Source organism: Alexandromys fortis, unplaced genomic scaffold (assembly GCF_014885135.2).
Source record: "Alexandromys fortis isolate MF-2015 unplaced genomic scaffold, M_Fortis_MF-2015_v1.1 scaffold_53, whole genome shotgun sequence".
NCBI lineage: Eukaryota > Metazoa > Chordata > Mammalia > Rodentia > Cricetidae > Alexandromys > Alexandromys fortis.
Window position 1 is genome coordinate 9,447,004 of NW_026067939.1, and position 27,328 is coordinate 9,474,331.

A 27,328-nucleotide genomic window follows, 5' to 3' on the forward strand; every position below is an offset into this window, starting at 1 on the left:
ACCCAGGCTTTTTCAGACCCAGGCCAGCTGGCCTTGGTGAGTTCCCGATAGAACATCCCCATTGTCTCAGTGTATGGGTGCACCCCTCGCGGTCCTGAGTTCCTTGCTTGTGCTCTCTCTCCTTCTGCTCCTGATTTGGACCTTGAGATTTCAGTTCGGTGCTCCAATGTGGGTCTCTGTCTCTGTCTTCTTTCATCGCCTGATGAAGGTTAATATTCAGGAGGATGCCTATATGATTTTCTTTGGGTTCTCCTTCTTATTTAGGGAAGCAAAGATTTTGACTTATTCTTCAAACATTTCCTTACATAAACTCATTAACCAAACTGTTATTTCTCAAGTACACATTATTCATATCCAAAATGTTGACTGCAAATGTTTTTTATTGGCTCTTTCTAAAAAATATTTGATGTGACTCATTTTTTCTATATTATACAAGGACATCCTTGAAAACAAGGAGTAAATCGCTGGAAATCCAAAACTGCACTTTACAAATGCCCCTCCATCCAAGTTCATGATCACAGATTTGGTGATCGATGACAGCCAACACTTTTTGTTTTGTTTTGATCTTTTCTTTTTGACTCAGAATCTTAGACCATTACTCAGACTGGCCTCAACTTTCTGGCAACCCCGCTGCTTCAACTTCGTGTTCTTGGAATACAAGAGGATGCTACCACAATTGTTCGTGGCCAAAATGTTTAACATATTTACAGTAACATCTGAAATGCAACACAGGACAGCACCGTGGAAAGATAATGACGAGTTAAATATGGCTTATAAATTTTTAACCCAAGAGTAAAAGAAACCTTATCACAAAGGGGATGACAGTGTACAATGAAATGCTTTCTCTGAAGCCAAAAAGTACAGAAGTGCCGAGTAAGATATTTGTTGGTGCCAAATGACCCAATGAAAGTTTAATGATAGGTATATAAAAATAAAACGCTGTGCAAGTTAAAATTCACGAAGTCACGAATGTTGTACTAAAGAAATCCAGAGGAAACATTTTCCTTATATAAAAACACCTACCTACTTGCAATCATAAATGTGATGCCATGATATCATTTACAATTGCACTCGGGAGGCACAGTAATGAGAAAGTGAATACATAGCTTGGGAATTGCCATGGCAAATCTTTTCTTGGACGTCTTTACTCATGCGGCTAAGAGTATATGAATAATTATTATGCAAGCAGAATGCAACAATATTAAGGAAATGAAAAAATAATATCAAGTCAGAACTGAAGCTCATAATCCATCCTATCATATAATATTAGTCTTCACCTTAATATAGAGCTGTCATTGTATTTAATGTCCTCTAAATAAATAGAAAAACTGTATTTGGAATTCAAAATTTCCCCTGTAAGTAATTTTCAAGAACCTTCTGAAATATTTAATTAAAAAAATACTTCTGCATGGAAAACAAAGCGTATCTGAATAATGAAGCCAGTATTAACCTGAAGATTGTGAACCTAAACAGAAGTTAGTAAAGCAAGGATGGAGGATCTTTGAGTGTGAGAGAGAATGCAAAACCCAACAACATAATGTATGTCCTCTTGCTCAAAAAAATAGCTTCTTTCTTACCTTACTAGCATTCACTTTACTTTGTGACGTTAGATGTGACTTGTTACCCAATTTGCCCACACTTCCAGAATTCCAGTAATATCCACTTGACCTTCAATGGGCATAAAAACAAAATGTAATTATTGAAAACATTAGTCCTTTTAGTGAAAACATATATATTTCCCCATTTTAGGAAATAGAAATCTGGATGTCAGCCTGATAAACCACTATAAGTTGGGAATAGGATGTCAGAAATGACTTAGTTTATCACCAGTATATCACTTTAAGGGTCACTCCTCTATATCTGTGATGTCTGTGTAGCAATGACTGAAAGGGGAAATATGTAAACACAGAAGCATTCCACTACTTGGCATTTACAGTGACTGACTTTTACTAATTTATAGAAAAATTTACAGATGGCCATAAAGTTTACAAAACCAGGTATCTACAAATGAAAATGAAAAGAAGAACAAATCTATATCCCTAAAATACAGCAGGTCTGCCGAGTGATGGAATGTGCTCCTATGTTGGAAATAACACAGATTACAAAGAAGGCGAGTTCTAATGTTACAGATTTCAAAGTGGAGTTCATTGAGGCCCACTGGGGGGAAATGCATTTTTGAGGATGCCAAGACTAAAGTATCATATTTCATTGGAAAACTGCCCAATGTCACATAGACATTAAATAATAAACCCCAAACTGGAATTGTGGGTCTCCCTTTTCCTGGGAGGCAACAGGTGGTAACTCTTCATTTTCTCTGTGACACTATCTGTGAAACCTTAGGAGAGAATAGTTCTACTCTTAAAACCCATTTGAGTTGAAGAATGTTCTAAAAGACCATCCAGTAAAGGCTCCACAGTTAAAGAAAAGTCCCTTCCGGGAGCAGATTCCATGAACTCCAGTTTACAAATTATAGTGATACCTAAAATAACCAAACACATATGAAATGTGTAGTCTTCTGCTTTATAGGAGACTGTAAACTTCTGCATACCATTTATAGGGCAATTTACCCATGTTAAGCACAATATAAAATAAACATGCTTCTGAACCCAAAATGACAGAGAGAGGAATTTATTCAAAGATGCCATGTATAACAGCAAAAGTACATGTACAGGTCAATGGTGGCATTTATATTTGTAAAATATTGCTAAGGTAAGCCACTAACAAATGGGATAATTCAGTGTATGGCTAGAGCACAGACCAAAATATTATGATGTGAATTATTTTCATAACTTATAGATTAGTCCATTTATAAACATACCAAACACACTCACGTATTCCCACAAAGACTTATACAAAGATGAGACATTTGCGGGAAAAAAAAATTTATTCATTAAATGGTGCAAGGAAATGGACTGGTTGTGAGCTTAGACTTAAAAAATCATTTTTATCATGTATCTGTCAGTTCCTCTTGACACAAATAAGTCTGATGTGTGTTAGTGTTATAATAAAAAAAAGTAAATTAACACACGACAATACATAAGCGTAATGTTATGGAGATTTTATCAACAAAACAAAATTATATAGTTTGCTTAAAATATTTTAAATATACCTACAGGTTTACATAGTTCTGATGTCGTGCAAGGACACACTTGCTCACTGAAGAATTGCACTTCACAAACAATACCCTTAACATCAGCTTGGTTTTCTGGTATCCTGAGTGCAGTTGTTTCATAGCAAAGAATCAAGTTTTCATTGCTTTCCTGTGCATTCCAGGCCTCACGATCTTGTGGACCTTATCATATTAGGCAATTAGGAACAGAAAAAAAGCTAGTAATCTAATGGAAACCAAAGTCCTGGTAATTTTAAAAAGTAGTGTAAAAGTAAAGGGAATTTAATATCCCTTCTTCCTCGGGAACAGTTAAAAGTCATCAGCCCACCAAATGTTTTTACTAGAATAACAAAAGTTATACAAAATATCTTTATATAATTCAGTCAAATGAATAGAATGTTTAAACCAGTACAACATTAGGGAGTATTGTGCTTTTTGTGCTTTTTTAAAAAACTTCTCTGAACATTCACTCACTTCATTTCTTCCTTTCCTTTGTTCCATGTGGATTGGAATTCTCGGAATTTCTTTTCCATCGTTTGGTTCTCGAGTTCTAGCTGAATTTTCTCCATTTGCAGTTCCCGAGCATTTCTAAAGACAGATGATCCGAAGAGTCATTTAGAGCAAACAAATAAGCCTCGAGGCGAGCAAATTTCATAGAGACTTCTGCTCTTAAATTGTAGCTATTAGTAAGGCTTACAGAATGACTTAGTTCATCTGTTCCTATGCTCTTTTTAAAAAGTATTTGCCTGTTATTAATAGTCTCTTTTAAGTCATGTGTCTCTTCAACTCTAAAAGCAGAAAAAACATCATTTGCTTTTGTACAGGAGCCATGTTATAAATATAAACAAGTATCTGTGACAAATAGAAGAAAATTATACTTTTATAATTGACTTTACTATATCACATAGTTCCTAACTTAGTACATAAACCGCCATTTAATGCATAGAGATTTAACCTGGAGCTGCATTCCTGCTAGGTTACCATTTTATCACCTAGTCATACCCTCCACCTAAAACAATTGTTTTCCTTCTACATGAGCTCATTCTATTGGAAGAGCAGCGTGAAACCTGCAGTAAATGTCTAATGTGGGTATAAAAAGCTGAGCATCAGAACAATTTGTGTCTCTTTGGAAGAAAGCTCCTATTAATACTTTGCAGGAGATTATCTACAAAAGACCGTATGCATATGTGTGTGTGTGTGCACGCGCACGCACGCACGCATGTGCGGTGTGTGTGTGCTTGTGTGTGTGCATATTTGTTTGTAGAAGGCAAAAGTATGTACATGTACATCTATGTGACTGCCCATGACCAGAGGATAAACTGGCTAACACTCCTCAGGTATCACCCATATCTTCCTTTGTTCATATTTATTTATTTACTTACTTATTGCCTTTCTTCCTTTTTTGAAACAGGATCCCTCACTGAGCTGGAACTCACTAAGTAGGCTTAACTAACCAACCAGAAAAACAGATCTGCCCACCTCTGCTTTGTCCAGCACTGGGATTCTAAGCATGTGACGGCATATCTAGTTTTTATTAGGTGACTTCTTGATACTGAACTCAAATCTTCATGTTTGCACTGAATCACTTCCATGTCCCTAAGAGATTTTTGTATTAGTATCTGAAGCTCCACCCTCCTACCAGACTTAGATCCTAACCATTCTACAGCTAGAAGCCAATTCAAGAGTCTAGATTTCAGTATCTATTGTGAATTTAAAACTTTCCCTACATCATTGTGAATATGATGGCCTGGCTCAAACTAAGGAATAATGAAGACAGAAAAGAGATTTACTGTACAGAGGTGACAAACCTTCACTGAAAAGCAAATGTACCAAGCTTTGGTTCACAGGTGAAAATAGTTCATGGTGATATCTCAAAGTAACTAAAGTATAGAGAAAATGGCTTGTTACTTAAATTACATCCAAAAGGTTAGACTTAGCCCACTACACTCAAGAACTGAGGAATGAAAGGCAGCAAGACAGATGCAGTCTCCAATTCAGTATGAATACAATCAAGAAGGACAGGTGAAGGCATACAGTCACTGTGCTATTACTGAGGGAAGGGACAGCTGGACTTCGAGCCTGTGGACAGAGAATACACCCTTGACTTCAGACTAAGAACATTTCTTGGAGTAAATGAATTCTGAGCTAATACCTAAAGGATTAGAGCATTTGCCTGTTCAGAGGGAGGTGCTAGTAACAGTGGCCCAGGAAGAAAGAAAAGTGTGGACAGAAGAAAAAGATAAAACATGAATCAAGGAGCTAGAAGTTCCATGCCTCAGCTCACTAAGTGTAAGATGGGAAAACATCAAGAAGTGGGCCTGCTGGGTGGCTGGTGGTCAGATCATAAAGAACCCTGAGAGTGTGATCAGCGACTGGGAGTTCTGTGAACGATAAGGATCCCCCTTCAGGATTTAAAGGCACTCGATCAGACTTGTGTGTATAAAGTTCACTCTCCTGTACCATGAAAATTCAAATTAGAAGTAAAAAGGCTTAGAAGCAAAGACAGGCAGATAAGAAATGGCACCAAAAATCCTAACTGTAGTGATTGTGATGATCTAAGGAGAGAAAATGTAGAGGAAAATTGGAGCATTTAATTAAAAAAATGAACTAAATTTATAGGCTGATAGGAAGTAGATGGCTAACCAAAGAGGGTACAAAGCACAAATCTAAAGTAACCCCAGACCGGTAACTTAAACAGCCAGAATAACTACTCATGTTTTTGATAGAACACTCTGGGCAGGAGAACAGAGCTGAGACTCAAAACATTCTCATGATGATCCACATAATGATTCAAAAGCTACAGTAGTTCACCTACTGCTTTCAAAAGAAGCATTGAAAAGGACAAACATTATTGTCATTTAATTTTCTTAGAAGACACACTGCTTCTAAAGACCCCACTGTAGCAGATAAAGAGGAAAAAGCTGAAGATGAAAAGACTATTTTTGAGAAATGGGCATATTTTATGCTTGGTTTTATATGAATCACAAAAAAAGAAAGAAAGAAAAAGAAGGAAGGAAGAAAAAAGAAAGAGAAAGAAAGAAAGAAAGAAAGAAAGAAAGAAAGAAAGAAAGAAAGAAAGAAAGAAAGAAAGAAAGTCAGGAAAGAGCCTTAAACCCTGGGCTAGAAGGGTAGGCAAATCCACTATGAGGCACCATGGCATACCATGAAAAGACCATATGAACACAGCAAAGATAAAAGAGAATGTTGGGGAACATTGTGGGTAAGCCGACAGCAGAGGGTCAGGAAATACAAGGACCACTATTAAGAGTGCCACACGAAGGATGCTTGGAACAAGGAAAGAATTAATAGAGAACTACAGGGTCATAAGCATAGTGTTTCTTCCTTCACACTCTTGTGAGTTGCAGTTCTATAAGATATAAGAGCATAAAGCAGTGTCTTTACTCATCACTTTTTTAAAAATATTTATTTATTATGCATACCATATTCTGTCTGTGTGTATTCCTGCATGCCAGAAGAGGGCACCAGACCTCATTACAGATGGCTGTGAGCCATCACATGGTTGCCGGGAATTGAACTCAGGACCTTTGGAAGAGCAGGCAATGCTCTTAATCACTGAGCCATCTCTCCAGCCCCTTTACTCATCACTTTTAAGATTATTGCATACCCATTAGTTATTATATAGGCTTGTCCCTTCTCTCTGACTATGTATTATTATAAACTTAGGCAAGTTGATAATGTCTTAAAAACAAAGTTTATGCTATATAATACAACATTTCCATCCAACAACTACCAAAGAACCTGTATTCTTTCCATTGAACTTGACTCATCTGCTCAATTCTGCCCACATAGACAATATACTCCCAAGCCCCTGGGCCTACATGTAGCCCATGCTATACCACATACCAAACTATACTGTCAATTTAACTGTACCACATATCCACTGCAAGCTACTTAAAGAGTAAGATTCTTGTTTCTTCCCCTTGTAGCCACCACTTGCTCTCAGAGTACGTATACCACTGATAGACATTTGTTAGTGAATAGTTTGCAGGTGTAGACAGAGAATAAACATCCAATAGAGTACTCTCAGCCATTTCTTTGTTTCTAAAGATCAAAAGAGCAACACTCACAATTTGACAACTTCCATAACCAGCAAAACAACCGTAAATCTAAATATGGTGAGAACATGTGTTTGCCTAACATTTTCCAGTTTCTATAATATTTTTACACCCGATGACTTACAGGTGAAGAAAGTGTAATTCATGAAATGCTCTGAGGACATCAAATAATTATAAGACCACTGATCTGAACTAGGAAAGTCAAAATCTAAAATTTTAAGTGGGCAGCACGTTCCCAACTCTTCCTGGCTGGCTCTTAGTAGTAGTTGAGAAAACCTCCAATGACAGTAGCCGATCTCCAAGGAAAACTGTGAGTGCATCCCTTTAGTACCCAGGAGAAGTTACAAAATACTGAGGATGCTCAGAATTGATGGCCATGACATTGGAAGTACTTGGCTTTACCTGGAGGGTAAATTTTTCTAAATCTATTCCATTCCGTGCCTGGGATGTTGTCTTGAGCAGTGTCCAAGCTCAAAGATCTCAGACCCTAATTCACTGGTTAATTTTAGCTTCTTTTTGAACTCTTAACCCTGGGTATAGGTCACAAAAATACAGCCTCCTTTTATACTGCTTTAATAGTAAATGAATCCAACTTTTATATATAACTTCACATTTCCATTACTACTAATAAAATAATTTTAGTCCTAAAAATATAAAGTGATAAAATAACTTTTCACGTTGGTAATATAATAGTTAATAAATTTATGCTCAATAATATGAACATAGCTTATAAATTTGAAGTCTTACTACAAAACACAGCAATGAAGGAAAACGGGAGTAAGAATTTATGAAATTTGACTTTTTCCTTTTTCCTGTTTAAAAAAATAATAGTTTAATTTATAACATGTAGAAACTTTAGCAACTATTTTAATTTAAAAATATGTCTGTACTTACTTATATTTTAGTTTTACAGAATTTCCAGGTTTTCCCCAGGGAATAACTACAAAATCTTTGGTGTTCATGATTATTTGTTTCTTAATGCTGTCTTAATATTGTCATAGCTTCAGAAAACTTCTGAAAAATAGAAACAAAGAGTAACCATAGAATTAAAGCAGTTATAAATTCTAAACTGCACACATAATTCAGGGAAGTCTTTGTTATTTTGCTTTGTTTGTGCAGCGTTGCAGGTCAATGCTAGAACTTCAGAAATGTTAAGCACGTGCGTGCTGACTGAGTCACGAGGCCGGCCGACCTTCAGAAAAACTTTCAAAATCAAAATCTTTAGGATGAGAAAGCTTCAAAGCCTAAATAAATAACAAATATTATGTACATTAACATGCAGAATGTATACATATATATACTTCAAGTAAAATAAATATAAATTAGATAAAACTGAATAAGGCAGGTAAGATGGCAGAAATCGACTTCAGTGTGAGCCTGGAGTACAGAGGAATTCAAAGTCAGTCTGGGCAACCTACAAAGTCCCTGCATCTGAAAGAAAGAAAATTGGAAAATATTTAATTAAAAGTAAAGAACCTAGTCCTCAACAATAACAACAAAAAAAAAGAACCTAGTCCTTTCAATAAACAAAACATATATTTTGGTTCTTTGCATGGTTAAATGGCTACAAAAATTGACAGAGTGATGTATTTCATACCAACATTTAGTCCAGAACAGAAGCCATATTTGACCACAATCCCTTAAAATACTATCATTTAGTAAACCCAAAGCTATATTAGTTTGTATATGATGTTTTCACAATGACCAATCACTTAAATATGCATCTCTTGAAATGCACTTTTCACAATGCATAACTATTTACCAACTATTTAGTCCTGATTTAAAATACTAAACATGCTTAATATACTGAAGAATGAAAAGAACCCTTGAGCCACAATTTAATTATCTTTTTGCAAGAAGTATTATGTAGCACAAAAATTAAGGTGTGTAATAATTACCTAAAGGAATTGTGATATTCTCATATTCTCATATATATAACTTTAAGGACACTCTTGTCTAAAACAAGAAATAAGAATATTTCAAAAAACATCTCCATAAGAAATAAATACAAAGATATTTTTGTTAACTCTGAGTTAACCATAAAAGTAAATTATTAAGAGCACACTGTTTTCTGAGTGTCTCAAATACTCAGAATTTTATTTATCAAATACTCACAACTTATTCTGCAGTGCTGAACTACAGATTCATATGCACTACTACTGTATTTCATATCAATAAAAATTGTTAATGTCTAAGATTAGAGATGTATCTCTTTGAAAAGGCGCTTGCCTGCCATGCATAAAGCTCTGGATTTGAGCCCAAACAGGACAGTTAACAGACGTGGCTTTGCACGCACTCAGGAAGCAAGAAAATCAGAAGTTCAAGGTCATCAACAGTTTACACAGTGAGTTTAAGGACGGGTAGTTCTGCTGGGCAGTGGTGGCGCACGCCTTTAATCCCAGCACTTGAGAGGCAGAAGCAGGCGGATCTCTGTGGGTTCGAGACCAGCCTGGTCTACAAAAGCTAGTTCCAGGACAGGCTCCAAAACCACAGAGAAACCCTGTCTTGGAAAAAAAAAAAAAAAAAAAAAAAAAAAAAAGAGGATGGGTAGTTCTATAAAACCCTATCTACAAAATAAAAAAAAAAAAAATCTCTTCTAAAAATACTGAAATGGCCATATCCTAACTGTCCAAACTATTTAGTGCTATGTGTCCAGGACCTCAATAAATATGTACTAGAACTCTAATGTATTCATGGCTCTGTACTGGGAGGTAAGAAGAGTCAAGGCCTAAGAAAATTTGTTTCTGAGCTCAAATAGCCTAAAGTCAAAGAGAGCATATAAACTTGCATATAAAAGCCATATAACAAAGGAGAAATAATAAGGGCCATAAAACTTATAGACATGATACAGGAAAGAATCCAGGCTAACTCGCATTGAAATAAAGTTTTGAAACAAAGGGTTTGGAGATTAGAACATCAGTTGGATACTGATTCCATACTATGGGGAGAGAAAAGAAGTTCAGAACAGGACTAATGACAGATTCAGTTTAGGTGATGAGCAGAGCATGTCTAGAGAATAGAATCCTGAGAACGGAGAGAGGATGAAGCTGATGAGGGACTGGTTTTTGTTTTTTTTTCAGTTTCAGCCTTCTTTCCTATCTGGATGACTTCATAAAGCCTAAACTTATGTAAGTACCATCCAGAGGGGAACAGGAAAAGATGCCCAGAGTTAATGCTTCTGGTTCATCAAAATAATCTGTTGTCCTAATTTCCTCTGCACATTAGGACCTTTGTGTGATGTGCCTCTCTAGGCATGTGCATATGCAGGACGTTTAACTTCCACACAAGGATTGATTCTATCCATACAAAGGATGAAAGAAAGGCCTGTAAATCTCATTAGAATGAGATGATTCAGATTTACAGCTCTGATGATAATGTGATTTAACTAATAAACAGTCTTATTCAGAGGGCACTTCACTTCACTGAATGCAGTTAGTGATGCTTCTTTTCAATTAAATGTTTATCAAGTCGTGCACAGAAGCCAATTTATGGCATGCATAAAAATGAAAGATTATTATGGTGAGTCATGCTATTCTCTCTGTTTCTCTGGGTAAAGTCAACAAATGATTAGTCATCTTCCTCAAGATGGCAAAGCAATAACAATGTCTGAATCATAAAGAGCAAAACATAAAGCTGGAGACACAACATAAAATTGCAGGATACCAATGACTTCTTTTTCTCTAAAGATTTGTTTACTTATATATTTCTTTAAATGTGTATGTCTGAGTGTATGTATGTATGGTATGTGCACCACATATGTGAAGTGCTCACAAAAGCCAGAAGAGGTCATCAGATATCCCAGAACTGAAGTTAGAGGTGAAGGGAAGCCACCTCGCATGTATTTCCTTTACCTGGTTAGGTTGTTTGCATACTTTATTGCCATCTAGATTCATTTTCACTAACATATATGCATCAGATTTAATACCAGATTTATTATTACAGCTTGATACTGTTTCTACACATGTTCTCATTTTAGGAAAGAAATCCAATCACTCTATTGCCACAGAATGGAATGATGTGGGATACCGATCTGTATGCTGTGAGTATGTTTAATTACCATTGGTTAATAAAGAAGTGGCTTTGGCCTATGGCAGGGCAGAATATAGCTAAGAGGAAAACTAAACTGAATGCAGGGAGAAAAGAGGCAGAGTCAGGCAAATGCCATGTAGCCACCCAAAAAGCAAGAGGTAACAAACCACGAGCCTCGTGGTAAAATATAAAATAATAGAAATGTGTTCATTTAAAATGTAAGAGTTAGTTAATAAGAAGCCTGAGGTAATAGGCCAAAGAGTATATAATTAATATTAAGTCTTAAAAGTGGTTATTTCTTAAGCGGCCTACAGGAGTTAGTGAGCAGGACCCTGTGGCTAGAGAGAAACTAGTCCAGGGGACCAGCAGAATGGAGAGTATTTGTAACTACAATGGAAGAAAGAAATGTACAATCATCTATGAAACAAGAAAAAACGGTTCTAAGAGGTGCCCCAAGTTTCCAAAAAACTTGGCCCTCTTGCACTGGCAGAATGAAAACTTTGAGTAACGTTTTATCTCTGCAGAGCTGTCCAGGCTTTTGAACTTGAGAAATGATAATATAATCCAAAAAGTTAACACTCGAGAACTGTGTTGTTAAGGTACATCAGAAACTCAAAAACTCATAATGGTTTAAGTGACCTTACAATTCAGGATTATAGCTATCCTTGTCTGTCTGTATATGGTCAGTAGATCATGAATGAACATACCCTTGCCATAATCAAGACTCCTTTGTGGGTTACTTGAATCTTCTAATGCCTCAAATAACCTCATACACTAAAATTTAAAAGCTTACCACTAAAATGTTTATTTTTCTTTTACTTTAAAACATATTTATAAAGTTTCTAATGATTAGATTCTTTGGGGGAGGGTTAAACGCTTTTACCTCATTAGGTAAAATAGTCCAAGGAAATCTGAGATTTGTGAAAGAAATGTTTTAAAAAAATTAAGTTTATTAGAAAACACACACTTCAAAGTACTAAAGTAATGTTAACTCTAAATTTCAATATATCTGATATTAACACTTACTTAATATCTGTGTGTCGAATCTTTAAAAAGTGTAAGGGATGAAGAGATCATACATGATCTCCAGCCTCAGTTGCTGGGCATGAGTGGCACACGTCTTGTTTGCCCATGACAGGCCCTAACATCAGTCAGGCGGTCTGATTTCCAGCCTTTTTTATCCACTCAGGATCTCTGGAGGGCACAGCTCAGTCGTACTGAAGGTACACACACAGCCCAATATTTTATGCTCTACACCAATGCTTTCCTAAACAACTGGGAAGTGTTTGTATTTAGATAGCAATGTAAGATAGTCTTTTAGGACACTTTAAAGTTAAAAATGATGAGAAAGAATACTGAATTTAAGTTACATACATCTTATGTTAGACCTGATTCAAGTCAGAAGACCCCCTTTAAGTAGTGAGGACTCTGTAGACATAAACACTTCTCTGGCTGCCTTTAAAAATCTATGAAAAACACAATGGGAAAGAAGCAATTATTAATTTAAGATCAAATAAGAAGTTAGATGATTTCAAACCACAATGAAACTTTTACATCTTTAGATTACAGTTTTCAGAAACCAGGCCCTTTAATATTTTCTCAGCTACATCTGTTCGCGTATGACCTGCCGTCACTCTGTTTCCCCACGCATGTTTTAAGCATTCGATCATTAAGCATGCGAAGATGGTGAAATAGCCAGAACTCCTCTTCTGTTACTTGTTCTAGTCCCGGCAGCTGCTCTTAAGACTTTAAACCTAGTTACAGTTCTTTACTCTCAACATCATTAAGTCAAATTCATAACAATCTAAATGTCTAAACACACTCAAGGTTTTATTGGCAAATATTACTTCCTCTTTCCCAGTCATCACCTTTCACACTTGGGAAGATTACATACTTGAAAATTTTATAGTGACATATTTAATACCTGTCTGGTGTCCAATTGCTTCTCTAGTTCTCGAGAGCCAGCAAGATGACTCGCCAGTTAGAAGCTCTTGACAATTAAACTAAAAGGCTGAATCCAAGCCTAAGATCCACATGGTGGAATGAGGAAAACTTCTCTGCACTCATTTTCTGACCTCCATATGTAACACACACACACTGCAATAAATATTTTAAGGAATACTCTGCATACAATAACTATGACTCTAGTACTCTGCTGGCACTTAGGATTAATATTTTCTATTAAGTATCACCTTCCTCCTAGTCTCCTGTTCTCTTTTTCCATTATTCTATTCATTAAGCTGTTAGAAGACTGATTTTCTTACTGCTTCCTCCACCAAAAGAAAAAGGGAAATCTTCTTAGAGACTGTGTATGTTTTCATTTATTATCATTGACTTTATTTTTGCATAACTGCTTAAATAGATGCTGTGAATCTCCATGTGTTGTCACAGTTTCTGCATATCTGACAGTGTGGAAAAATCTCATACTAAGTTGTAAAAATTTTATTTTCCACTACTCCTAACTTACTGCACAATCATATCTAGGAAGAAAAATATTAAGTCTTTGAACCACAACAAATGTTTGTGTTTTTACATATCTGCTACAAAATACAAACGAGCAATCAATGAATGTTTATCAAATATCTCTATGTGTAGCATGAAGTACAAAAGAACAAGGTGAGTGTTACACCAATCTTCTCTGAATGTTTGTTCTGATGAAGGAATTAAAAACACGAAAAAAAGCAAACAAAATAACTGCAGGAAATGTTAAGCATCAGGAAGAAGGAAAGAGGGAAACTAATTTTAGGGAATTCCTTTGTAAGACACCTAGCATTGTTATGGAAATCAGGGCCATCTTCTGTGTAGCCTGCCAGGTCAAACAACAGGATCAGGGAAAGAGGTGAGATTACCAAGGGCAAACAATTCAGTTTAATCTTATCCAGATTTACTTCCACAAAGTATTTTTTTTTTTTTGACACGACTTGCCAAAGTCTCTCTTCATGCTCATTTTGGTTTCAAAACAAAACAATCAAAAAGGAATGAGAAAGATAAAGAGACTTAAACATCCACTGCCTTGGGTATTTCTGGAACCAGGTACTCCTGCCCTACCAGCCATTACTTGAGAGAAGCGAACTTCAAGAGAGAAGTGGCTAAATGAGAACAGACAGGCAGAAAGAAAGAAAGATGCAAAGGGATTATGTGAGATGGTTTCCGCGGTAGCTACATGTTTCACAGGGCACCAGTGACTTCAAAGGACAAAAGAGACCAGCAATTGAAAAGAAGGGAATTGGGGATGCTGTAACTGAGGGAGGCTGTGCTTTCTCTGTCTGGGCGTCATGCTTGGTTCTTGTATTTAATGACATCATTGATCAAAGACTTTTATTTAGAAACGTGAACTCCTGATCCAGAGCTTTTTCTGGAAGCCCAGGAGTCTGCTATGGCAAGGGTCCAGCATATACCTTCTAGACTGACTGATGCTCTTCTCCCAACCCCGGAGCGTCTCCTTTCTCACCTGCTGCTGCACGCTCTGTACCACCCAGATGCAGCTTATCTCCCGGCTCTTCACGGCAAAATCCTCCACTGGCTGTGTACCTCCTTAATCCTACGACTCACCTGCGACCCTCGTTGCTGCAGCTGCTGCCACAGCCGCCTGAAGCTTCCGCCTTCGTCCCCTTGGTTACCGCGTTACATCGGTACCCATAGCAACCAGAATGCTGGGCTCGGTAGTGCTGTTTTCCGCCTCCAGAGGGAGGAAGAGAGTCTATGATGGGTAAGAGAGTGGGAATTCTGGTCCTGGGACGGAAACTTCAATGATATTCAACAGGTTGATGTGCTGGGGAGATCATTCGGTTGGCCTGGATGGATCTACATTTACTGATCCGCTACAGCATTGCAAGTATGGATCAAAGATTCCTACTTGTACCACTCGGTTCACCCTCATAGCAACCCAATCTCTGTGGGAAAATTAAGGCACAGAAAATCCAAGTAATTTACACCAAATTACAAAGCTAGCAAATGACAAGCCCACAAATTAACTCTAGCTGTTTAACTTCAGTAAGCCCTTCACCCTTGTATAATGTTGTACTACTTTCAAAAGACTGCCAAGAAATTGGGACAAGAATCTAGTTCTCTTGGCAAGTGCAGAATTCACTTGGTAACAAATAATTTATCCATAAGGATGTGTCTTTTAGACATATGTATTGAGATATCACATGCATATACATAAAAATACAGAGAAATCATGCATTCAAATGTTTTAATTGAAGTTGCTCTTTGACAATTTCATATATTGTGTATAACACATTCTAACTATCTCACTTCCCCCCCCCAGCCAATCCCCCCCTACAAAACCCCTTTGCAACCCACATTCAAGTCTTTTTGGTTTTTGACTAAATGAGTTTAACAGGAGTATCTGTGGGTTTGATATAACCCCCTGGTGGTTGGTGGGGTCACCAGTGAACACAGAAACTAAAGACAAGGACTGCCCTTCTCGCAGAGTCCCCGTAGCCTATAAATGAGACAGGAGAGGTAGGGCCCTTGAACTCTTCTCTTGCCATGACTGACTGTTTACAGGGCCAGTTTTGTACAACCCCTGTAGTCAGATAATGACAGTTGTTGTACGTACATGATTACAGGGAGGGGCTGTGTTAGACCCAGAAGGTGGTCTTCTACCACATTATCTGAGCCTTATATGGGGCTGCACAAATTTCTTGTTTAGATCTGAGCACTCATTCGTCTCTTACTGTAGCATGTGGAGAAGCTGTGAGTCTTGGAATCCGCTGTTGTTAAATGGAAAGAGATTAAGGCTGAGAGTAGCATTCATCTACAGGTGTAAACAGTTATTTTTCTGGTAGGTTAGCACTACGCCAATTTAACTAAACAGTATCAAGTTCCCGCTAATGCCTGTGAGGTACCAAGTCATGTGTTTTATTGGGTTTACAGTACCATGCAGGGATTGTCTCCTTTGGCGCTAGCCTCAAATTTAATACGAGGTTGTTGGTTATCCCTGTAACAGTCACACCACTATCACACAGATGGGTGTACCTTGATGAGCAGGTTGGTAATGTCGCTTGCAGAGCTGAGTAAGATGGCCCTTGCTTTTTCTTCCCACCAAACGTCATCGTACTTTACAGGACTCTGAAAGCTAGTCAACAGGTAGGAAGTTTCCAACTTAGTTTCACTTCCCTATATATCTATATGATGCAACCAAAATGTGTCATGTCTGTAGCAGTAAGATTGTGTTGGACTGAATGAAAATATTCCCCATAGGCTTATAGGGAGCGGCACTGTTAAGAGATGAGTTTAATGGAGCACATATGGCCTTACTGGAAGACGTGTGGAACTGGGGATGGACTTTGAGGTTTCAGATGCTCAAACATGATCCAGTGTCTCTCCTCACCCTGATGCCTGCTGATCCAGATGCAGAGCTTTCAACTCCTTCTCCAGCACCATGTCTGCCTGCCTGCCACCATGCTTCCCCCAATGATGATATTGGATTAAACCTCTGAACTGTAAGACAGCCCCAGTTAAATGTTTTCCTTTATAAGAGTTTCCATGGTCACAGTGTCTTTTCACAACAATAGAAACCCAAATGAATACAAGGATCTTATCAACCAGGAAGAAAAACAGAAGAGTATGTGGATGTCAGGGCAACTGAGACTTCCCTGATTGTAAATACTCATAAGAACAGAGCCTACATCCGGCATTGGCGTTTGTGTTTAGTAACTCGTGGCTAGAAGCAACAGTATCCAGATATGCATGGTCTCTTATAATCGTTTAAATTGTATTTTATCAGATTATAAGGTAATAGGTTTCCATATTGATTTTCATATATCTTTGATTTTTGATTAACTCTTTCCCAAGCTTTCTTGTCTCCATCAGCTGTCTCTACCCTCTTCCTACTTAAACTTTTCTATTTCCATTTTTCATGGCTCCCAGAGGCACTCCAAGTTAAAAACATGAAACTAAAGATTGAAGCTAGCAGTCAGATATGACAGAGAATATGGCCTTTGTCTCTCTGGACCTGGGTTAACTAACGGAATATAATGTTTCTCCAGTCCCATCCATCATGTTTTTTATAACTGAGTAAAATCCTACTATGACTATGGATGACATTTTGATTCTCCATCCATTAGTTGAGTTAAATCTAGGCTGCTTCTCTTGTCCAACAATTGTGACTGGGGCAGCAGTAAACATGGATGTGCAAGCATCTCTGCAGTAGGACTTTGGGGACTTTGGGAATTCCCCTGGAGTGATGGACTCAGTCACATGATGATTCTATTTCTGGTTTTGCTTGTATTAGAGAAATTCTGGGCTATTTTCCAAAGTCTCAATACTACTCAAACATTTTTGTCCTGAGCAGAGAGGTTGCTGTAGTGATTTTATTCTATTTTTGGCCTCTAAATAGTATTTTTTTCATTAAATTTCTGTATTTATAGACTACAGGTAGAAAATGTGATTGATTCTGCAGTTGGTTCCCCTATAACCTTGAATGCTTAGCCACAATGCATCCATCATAGCACTAGACAGGTATTCTTACCCATTAAAGTTACTATGGTAACCTCTGCACCATTGGTCTCCTGTACCCACCAACCTCCACTTGAGAAAGAGTTCACTGTTTTCCCATTGCAAATTGGGTAAAAGTACAAATATTCCACCTAAGAGAAGGCATTAATCTGGGTTTTGGAGTCAGACATACTTGAAATTGTGGTATAATACTATAAAATTTGTTATGTCATCATAATATACTTTTCAGATAACATACCAGTACACCTATGCCATACATCCTGTAGTGTATTAAATAAAACAAGCAACACAAAACCTATTAAGTCCCTAACCCTTACTAGACCCATAGAAAGTACTTGTAAATAGTAAAAATGGTGGCGTGGCTTTCATAGTTGCTATTGCAGATTCGATGATATGACTTTACCTGGTCCTTCCTTTAAACCTGGTAAAATGATGGATGTTAAGAGGCCAGATTAAATCTTTAGGTTTCTTGTGCACAGTGTCCTTTCTGTAACCTTATACTCTTCAAATCACCAGCCAAAATAATTCCTACATTCATTTATTCGTTCATTTGTTCACGTATTTGTGTCTTCAACAAATATTTACTGATAGTCCATTGTCCTCAGTACGAAATATAAAAATACTAAGGTGGAAGCCATAATACACATGCAGAGAACCTGGTGCAGACTCATGCAGTCCCGGGGCTTGCTGCTTCAGTCTCTGTGAGTGCATATGAGCTTTGAGCATATTGATTTAGAGGCCCTCATATTTTCTTAGTGTCCTCCATCCCTTCTTGAACTTATACTCTTTCTACATCTTCTTCCCTGGTTTTCCTAGCCCTAAGGGGATGGATTTGATGGAGACATCCAACTTAGGGCTGAGAGTTCTGTTTCTTTCCTAAGAAGATGAGGAAAGGAAGAGAGAAAGAAGGAAAGAAAGAAAGAAAGAAAGAAAGAAAGAAAGAAAGAAAGAAAGAAAGAAAGAAAGGGAAGGAAATAAGGAAAGATAAAGAAAAAGAAGGAAGGGAGGATATGGATTTGGAGATCATCTGGGAAGTTTGGGCATAGGAAACTACAATAATAATATATATTATTTTAATAAATCTATTTTTTATAAAAAGGAAAGAAAACAAAAACAAAAATTAAGCCAGAAACTTGAAGGAGAGCAAGGACTGGCATATGGAAGGGTTTGGAGGGAAGAAAGGGAAGGGAGTATTTATTTAATTACATTGTAATTTCAATAAAAACATAAAAAGAAAATCTATGATTCATTTTAGTTAAAATTGTTCGAAAAATTATAAATTTTAACTGTCACCCATGGCATAGAACTCTTCATCAAATAAATTTTTGTAACACAAAGAAATTATTACTGATGTTCTACAAGTGGAGGAGGAACATTAGACCATATGTTCATATTCTGAAGTGCACCAATGCTTGCCAAGTTGAATAATAAATACAGAATCTTTTGAAAATTCCTCCTTTTTTAAATCAGTGATAGTCAATACGTGTTTTATTCCATGCATTTCCCTAAGACGGATGTAAAGAAGGAAACAGACATCGTTTATACCATAAAGGAACTCAAATGAGAATTTACAAACATCTACTCTGCTGTGCATGATTCTAACAATTATGAGACACAGACGCATTATATGATTACGTTGAAAGCATTAGTATCATACAGTGGAATTTCTGAAGAGTCAAAATTAGTTTATATGTCAGATAGATAGAAATAACAATCTGTGATGAGATCAAATTCAAAAGCAAGTTATCCATAATGGAAACTTCCAGTCATTTAAAATCAGGAAGATAACAGTCTCGGCATCCTTGCGGAAGCATATAAGATGATTTTGGCCATGATACAAAGAAAACACTATCCTGAGTGAGGTAAGCCAGACCCAAAAAGAAGAACATGGGATGTACTCACTCATATTTGGTTTCTAGCCATAAACAAAGGACATTGAGCCTATAATTAGTGATCTTAGAGAAGCTAAATAAGAAGGAGAACCCAAAGAAAAACATATAGGCATCCTCCTGAATATTAACCTTCATCAGGCGATGAAAGGAGACAGAGACGGAGACCCACATTGGAGCACCGGACTGAAATCTCAAGGTCCAAATCAGGAGCAGAAGGAGAGAGAGCACGAGCAAGGAACTCAGGACCGCGAGGGGTGCACCCATACACTGAGACAATGGGGATGTTCTATCGGGAACTCACCAAGGCCAGCTGACCTGGGTCTGAAAAAGCCTGGGTTAAAACCGGTCTTGCTGAACATAGTGGACAATGAGGACTACTGAGAACTCAAGAACAATGGCAACGGGTTTTTGATCCTACTGCACGTATTGGCTTTTTGGGAGCCTAGGCAGTTTGGATGCTCACCTTACTAGACCTGGATGGAGGTGGGTGGTCCTTGGACTTCCCACAGGGCAGGGAACCCTGATGGCATTTTGGGCTGACGAGGGAGGGGGACTTGATTGGGGGTGGGGGAGGGAAATGGGAGGCGGCGGTGGGGAAGAGACAGAAATCTTTAATAAATAAACCAATAAATAAACAAACAAACAAACAAATAAATAAAAAAAGAAACAAAAGTATAGAGTGACATGCAGACTTAAACAATAGTTATATAGGTCCAAGACAAAATGGTCCAAGTGCAGAGTAAAATAATGCAGAAAGCAGAGGCCACATGATTAGACTATAAACTCTCAACAAATTTTGAAGATCAAAGAAATGTGACTGGCCAGGAACTGCAAGTGAAACTGGTGGTCTCTAGATTTGATAGCTAGCCTAATTGAGGAAACAGCACTGATACACACTCGAAGGACCATGGGAGAATGGACAAGTGTACTACAGTGAGCCGGCCCATTGAGGAAGGGGAATGAATTCAACTTGAAGTCACTAAATTTTGTGATGTGAATAGGGAGTAATAGAAATAAAATATAGGTCTAGTTAGTTAGAAAATGATGAGCGGTTGCAATGTGCACAAAAGTGTCATCAGCATACAGGTACTGAAACTAATGAAAATTAGAAATTCTCATAAAAACTTTCAAATTGCTAGAATGGTTATATCATTAATAAAGACATGTACCTCAACACGTTTTAGGTTCAAACCAGTTATTGGTCCTTATCTTAAAGACCTTACTGCAAGTCACTCAGAAATAAGGCTACCAATTTGGCTAAATTTGTTAGTAGATAGGAAAAGACTTCCACATTCAACTATGTGCCCTTCTGAAACTTTAGTTCGTCTTTTGAGGTTTTTCACCTCCAAGTTATTTAACAAAAGCATATTAGTCTAATTTTGTTATTTTCAAAGCTTTGTCTCAGCTCTGATGCACTCCACAATCTGTGAACACATCTCCTAACATCAAGTTAAAAGAATTTATACTAGCTGGCCTATTGGGACTCAATTGTTAGTCATTAACTTGAGTTACAATCCATGCAGCAACTCCTTAGATGAGACTCACAGATGGTAGCTGTGAAACATATCCTTGCATTTAGTTTTATTCATTAAAACTCTGGATAAGCTATCAGTTTTATTATCAAATTAGACAGTAAAGCTTAGGAAGGGGTCATCAACACAATCCACAGACAAAAATGCTCAGGAGATGTTTCTAATAGATCAACACACCACACCATATTACAGGTGGTGGAGATCTTTCTGCATCCATTCACACCATGCCAGATACCAGAGAAAGAGAGCTGCAGCAAACATGTAAAGGCACAGCAGAAGCAAAAGACATTCTGAGGTCTGCAGTCCCCTAGGCTTCCCTAAACGCTCTTGGCCCATCAGACGATTCCCTTCTGGTGGGCTGACACCTGGAACTTCAATTACCATTTGCTGCTTCTCTGGCATAACCAACAGCAATAATCCAAACTTTGGTTTTGCTGTACGATGCTTTGTATGCATGTAGATGTGCATGAGGGTCATATGTGTAACTGCCCTGAAAGTCAGGGGTCAATAAAAAAAAAGTCTTGTGTGTCTTCCTCATTTTTTTCCCCACTTTATTTTTCAAGACAGAGTTTTCAGTAAACCCGGAGTGCATTGATTTGACTAGGTTGACTGACCAGTGAGCGCCACGGCTCCACCTGTTTCTGCTTCCTCAATGATGGGATTACAGGCACGTGCTGCCATCCCTTGTTAAAAAAAAAAAAAAACAAAAAAAACAAAAAAAAAAAAACAAAAAAAAAAAAAACAGAATATCTTTTATTTATTTTGAACACTCTCATGTGTGTAAATCATGTATCTTGATTGTACAAAGCTCAGCTCCTCTTCCTCCCTCCCTCCTAGACATTCTTAACATGTCTCCTCTCCTTTCATCTCCTGTCATTTTTACCGCTGTTCTTAATTACTCACTGGGTCCAATTACCGCTGCCTGTCAGCATGTTGACTGATATGCTGCTATTTCTTTGAGGATCTCTTCCTCTCTAGAGATGAGAGAAAGATTCTGTTGTACTTCATACTTGGAGGGTGTGTGGAGGGAATGGGAGGAGGGGAGGAAGTAAGAATTTAGATTATTTTTTAATCGAATATATATATATACATGTATATAGATACACACACACACACACACACATATATATATATATATAACATATTCATATCATACAGAGGAGAATCCCACTCAAGGTTGCTTGCTGCCAAAATCTAATGACCTGAGGTTGATCCTTGGGACCCACATGGTGGTAGAAAAGAATCAACTCCTGCAGGGTGTCTTCTCACCTCCATATGTGTGCTAGAGCACAGTCAAAAACACACAAAAAGTACATTTAATAGAAAAAATTTTTCAATTGGACCTAGAGCATGTATTCTGTTATATCCTTCCATATAGATAAACAGTGTACATTGCTTAGAATATGTACATGACCTACACACTGACAAGCTTGATAACTATTGGCATAGATTCCAAGCACTCTGGCCATGTCCTGTGATATGCAGAGCAGGTAGATGCCATGAACCTAGGGCCTCATACATCCTTGGGAACCTGTTGTTTTCACACATTCAAAGGAAAGAGATTGAATGGAAGGAATTTATGAGTGACTAGCAGTCAGGCCTAGAAATCAGACCATCTTAACAAGTGTGTGCTTTAGAGGATGGTCAGGAGGAATTTTACAGGTCATCGGCTTCTAAAAAGAACCAGTAAGACTCGGGATTTAGATGAACATGTTAGGCTGTTGATGGCTGCAGGGTAACCCACTCTCCTCTAACCTTCCTCAAGGGTAGGCACTGTGACTCTTCAGTTGAGACGATGGAAAGGGTGATCCCACTCACCCACACCTCCTGACTTACATTCCTCTTTCTCTCTCTGAAAGGTGGTGCCTGCTGGGTACTGGGCACGGAGAAGTCTGCATGTGCCATCCCTGGATTTTTATGTGAATATTAATGATCAGAATTTAGGTTTTCATGCTTGCATGCTTACATCTGACAGTGGTCTAAGAATTTGTCTGACTTCATCTATCATAGGCCCAAAGGATAGAACTTTAAGTCATTTGAAAGAAATTTCTTTAATATGAAATTAATATCACTATCTCATTTTTAAAACCAATTTCATGTTTTGTTTTTCAAGTTTTTTGTGTATTCTGGATATTAATTCCCTGCTACATGTATAGTATAAATAGTCAATACTTTATCCTATACTGTTTAGCTACTTCTTTACTTAGTTGACAGTTTCCTGTGTTATGGCCAAGAGCATAACTTCACAAAATCCCATTTTCATTTGTTTGTCTTATTTCTTATGCTGTGAGTGTCCTTTTTAGAAAGCCCTGACCTAGGCACATATCTCCACTTTTGTGAGTTTAAACTTTTGTGTTGAGCTTCTTACTCCTTAATCTAATGAGCTCACCTCGAGTTAATGTTGCAGTTTGGAGGGAACAGTTCTGCATTTTGCCATATTGCTCCTTGATATTTTCTTACTTCCTATTGAAATGGAAATCTTAAACTGTGCCATTATGCCTTAGAAGTATGGCAATCTCTCTTGTATATATGGGGGTTTACACAAGAAGAAGTTCCCTTATACTTTCCACTTTGAATTTGAGGTTTCATAAATGTTGAAATATTAATATTATGGGGAACTTTTGAGACTGCCTGCATTCATTTTAGATTGTAAAATGGACATGAGCCCTTTAAAGACCAGGATTAAAATGATATGGTTTAAGAAAATGCATTAGAGTGTTAAATTGACACGCAGTAGATTCTTGGCTATTAATTTTATTAATTTAATTGGATTGGAAAAAATGTCTAGGGATTAAAATAATCACACTTCACTCCCCTATTTCTGATGGTTATTCCAAAAATGATTGGATCATAAAAAATCAGATACAATAATTAGCTTAATATATATATGTTCTAAATTTGAATATAATTTTGTTAGTCAGTGAACTGTGTAAAGTAGTGTCTACTCAATAGCATTGGTTTCCAAAGGTATGTTCCTGAGAAATTTATGTTACTCGGGCCATTTGCTAAAACTGCTCCGCTCTTTTTCCTGGTTGTCATGATTTTGACTGTTCTATTTTGCCATGATGGACTGAAACTGATCTATAGCCTCCTCCTCTTTCTCCTCTTCTTCTTCCTCCTCCTCTTCTACATGCTCTCCTCCTCCTTCTTCTTGCTCTTCTTCTTTTTCTCTGGGGAGCAGGAAAGAAATGGAGAGGATGCCTATTAGAAAAAAAAATCTAGCTCATTGTCAGAAATGCAATTTTTAGGACATAATTTTCACATGAAATTACTTTAAAAATAAAACAATGAGTCTGGCTGGGGACATGGCTCAGTCAGCAGACTGCTTGTCACATAAACTTGAGGGTATTAGTTCAAGTCCTAGGCATCCATGTCAAAAGTTCCTACTGGTTGCGTGTATGTAAGAGACAGGTGGCTTCCTGTTCACTAGTCAGCCAGCCCAGCCAATTAGTGAGCTAGTTCCAGGTTCTGCTAGAGACTGACTTAAAAAAAAAGTGAAATACAATTCAAAAGAAATCTGACCTCCATATACATGTTGCAGACACCCAGTTGAACATACACACATGCATTTCTCTCTCTCTCTCTCTCTCTCTCTCTCTCTCTCTCTCTCTCTCTCTCTCTCTCTCACACACACACACACACACACACACACACACACACACACAAAAAAAAAAAAAAAAAAAAACCCAAACAGGTAAGTTGTTTCAGTGGGTATCCCCATCATGTTCTTGATCCCTTTGCACATATTAGCGCTCTTCCCTCTTTCTAACTGGACTTTGGGAGCTCAACCTAGTGCTTTGCTGTGAATCTCTGCATCTGCTTCCATCAGTTGCTGGATGTAGGCTCTATGATGACAATTAAGGTAGTCATCAATCTGATTACAGGGGAAGGTCAGTTCGGGTACCCTCTCCGCTTTTGCTAGGAGTCTTAGCTGTGGTCATCCTTGTGGATTCCTGGGAATTTTCCTAGTGCCAGGTTTCTTACTAGTTCCATAATGGTTGCCTCAATCAAGACATCTCCTTCCTCTCCTTCTCTGCCCTTCCCCCGTCTTAACCACCTCCCTCAAGTTTATGGGAGCTCACTGACTCTGAACAGGGGAACCAGCATAGAATCAAACTATGCCTACTGAATGTGGGTGACAGTTGCATGACTTGGGCAGACTGTGGGGGCACTGGTAGTGGGACCAGGATTTATTCCTAGTGCTTGAACTGGCATTTTGGAGCCCATTCTCTTTGGAGGGATACCTTGCTCAGCCTAGATATAGTGGAGAGGGGGAAGGGTGTTGGGCCTGCCTCAAAGCAATGTGTTAGACTTTTTTGACTTCCCATAGGAAGCCTTACCCTGACAGAGGAATGGATTGAGGAGGGGAGGTAGAAGGAGTGTGAGGAGGGGAGAGAGTGGGAACTGGGATTAGTATGTAAAATGAGAAAAGAATGATTTTAAAAAAAAAATTAATTAAAAACAAACAAAACCCAAATAGACACATATTCATTTTTTATTCTCTACATTTCTGATTTAGTTGCTCTTGGAGGGTAGCTTCATGAGAAGAGCTGGGTAAATTTTCTTAGACCATTAAATGAAAGTCAAGTATTATCCAGTAGGCAACACAATACAAAGATTTTCGGCTCCTGTTATTCTGAACACAATTTAGTTTGGATTGCTTACACTTAAGAGAGAAGTCAATGATAATCTTGTTTCATCTACTGCTACTTTGGATCTTGTTATATAGCCATCCTGTATCTTAATACCATGATTAAGTCCTTAATGTAATCAGTTTGTGATTATCTTGCCTGCATGATTGCATTAGCTCTTTCTCAGGTTTGGCTGTACTCCTGTTGACCCTTTATTTCTTAGATCCTCTGGTCATTATTGTACTCATGAATATATAAATTATTTATTACTTCCCTTTTGAAAACTTGCTTATGACCTTCATTATTAACCAAAATACTGTACAAATATATTTCTTTTTAATGTTTTAATAAACTATAAGTTATCATTCTAAGAAATGACTTTTATACAATACATTATACTGTACACTCTTTTAATCATTCTTGTCTTGTTCTCCATCCTACTGTGTCCATTTTTCTAAACTCACAAGCTAGATCTGCTTACCCTCCATCTGTAGTCTCGTCATAGCTGACTTCCTTTTCTTTATCTGCCACACTCACACTCATTCTTCCCAACTAAGGGGAGTGATGCTCCTTCCCAGGTTGTCATGGGCTCACTGGAAACACAATTTCCTAAGAGAGGTTCTCATATTGACATTGGTGTTTCATCACTTTCTTTCAAATTAAGGAAAATAAGTCAATGAAAGCAGTAAGTCAGCTGATTTGTGAATGTTCTCTCTCCTACCAAAATACCTGTGCTGGAGTAGACACTCAGTGTTAAATAAAGAAATGTTCCCTAGAGGTCCATGTCATTTGCATAATTTTGCACTGTCATTAGTCTTATCATTTTTGAGGATCATTCTTCAGTACTCTCTTACCTAGTTAATTCTATGTTTAGTGAATAATTTTAGTATATAACTAGTAGCATCATTTACTTTCTGTCAGCATAGGATAGGTAGTTGGTATTTTTCAACAGTGACTTCTTTTCCTTTTTTCAAGGGGAGGATTTGTTGAGTGCTAGGCTAATCCAAGGCATTCCCTAATAACGTGATATATAAAGAAAGAACATGATTCTTTCTCTAAACCAGGAGCATCCAGTAAATGCCTGACTTCAGGACGTTGGTAGGTTTCCCCTGAGGTTCTTATATATGGAAAAAGAATACAGTTCCTTTTCTAACCCCAGAAATATACTTGACAGAGACAGTAGCTCCACCCTCCACCATGGCCTTGGGGGAGCTACAGCAGCAGATATTGAGAACCCAACTCTTGCTATCTTTATCAGCCCCAAGGCACTGTATGTTCAGTCTGTAGCACCCTTGAAATATTCTGTGTTCCCTTTGTGCAACAGTGTTTGATTAGCTGCCTACTTGATTCATTTCTACTGATGCTGTCTGTATGTGATGCTATTCTTGTTAGTGAACTTGCTTGGCATAAGACATAACTCAAAAAGGACCTCCTGATCCCAAGCTTTTCTGTTCTCTCTCTCTCTCTCTCTCTCTCTTCCCTCTGGTCATGTCATCTTTTTTCTGTTGAACCTGTCACCTCTTTGGAACCTGCTGGTCTGAATAAGTTTTTTTCTTGTCTGCTTCTTCTATCACATAGAAAGTATGTCTATATA

General features: G+C 37.7%; 1 protein-coding gene across 1 annotated transcript in view; it reads right to left on the reverse strand.

The window, feature by feature from the left end:
• The window catches only part of Zbbx (zinc finger B-box domain containing), a 172,250-nt gene extending 157,477 nt beyond the window's left edge, over positions 1-14,773 (reverse strand). Inside the window, exons 1-4 of the mRNA XM_050147566.1 lie at positions 14,666-14,773; positions 8,080-8,199; positions 3,584-3,697; positions 1,578-1,668 (exon numbers count right to left, since the gene is read on the reverse strand). Coding sequence (XP_050003523.1) covers positions 1,578-1,668; positions 3,584-3,697; positions 8,080-8,147 — 273 coding nt within the window. The 5' untranslated portion in view covers positions 8,148-8,199; positions 14,666-14,773. The remainder of the gene's footprint in view (positions 1-1,577; positions 1,669-3,583; positions 3,698-8,079; positions 8,200-14,665) is intronic.
• Positions 14,774-27,328: the final 12,555 nt, after the last annotated feature.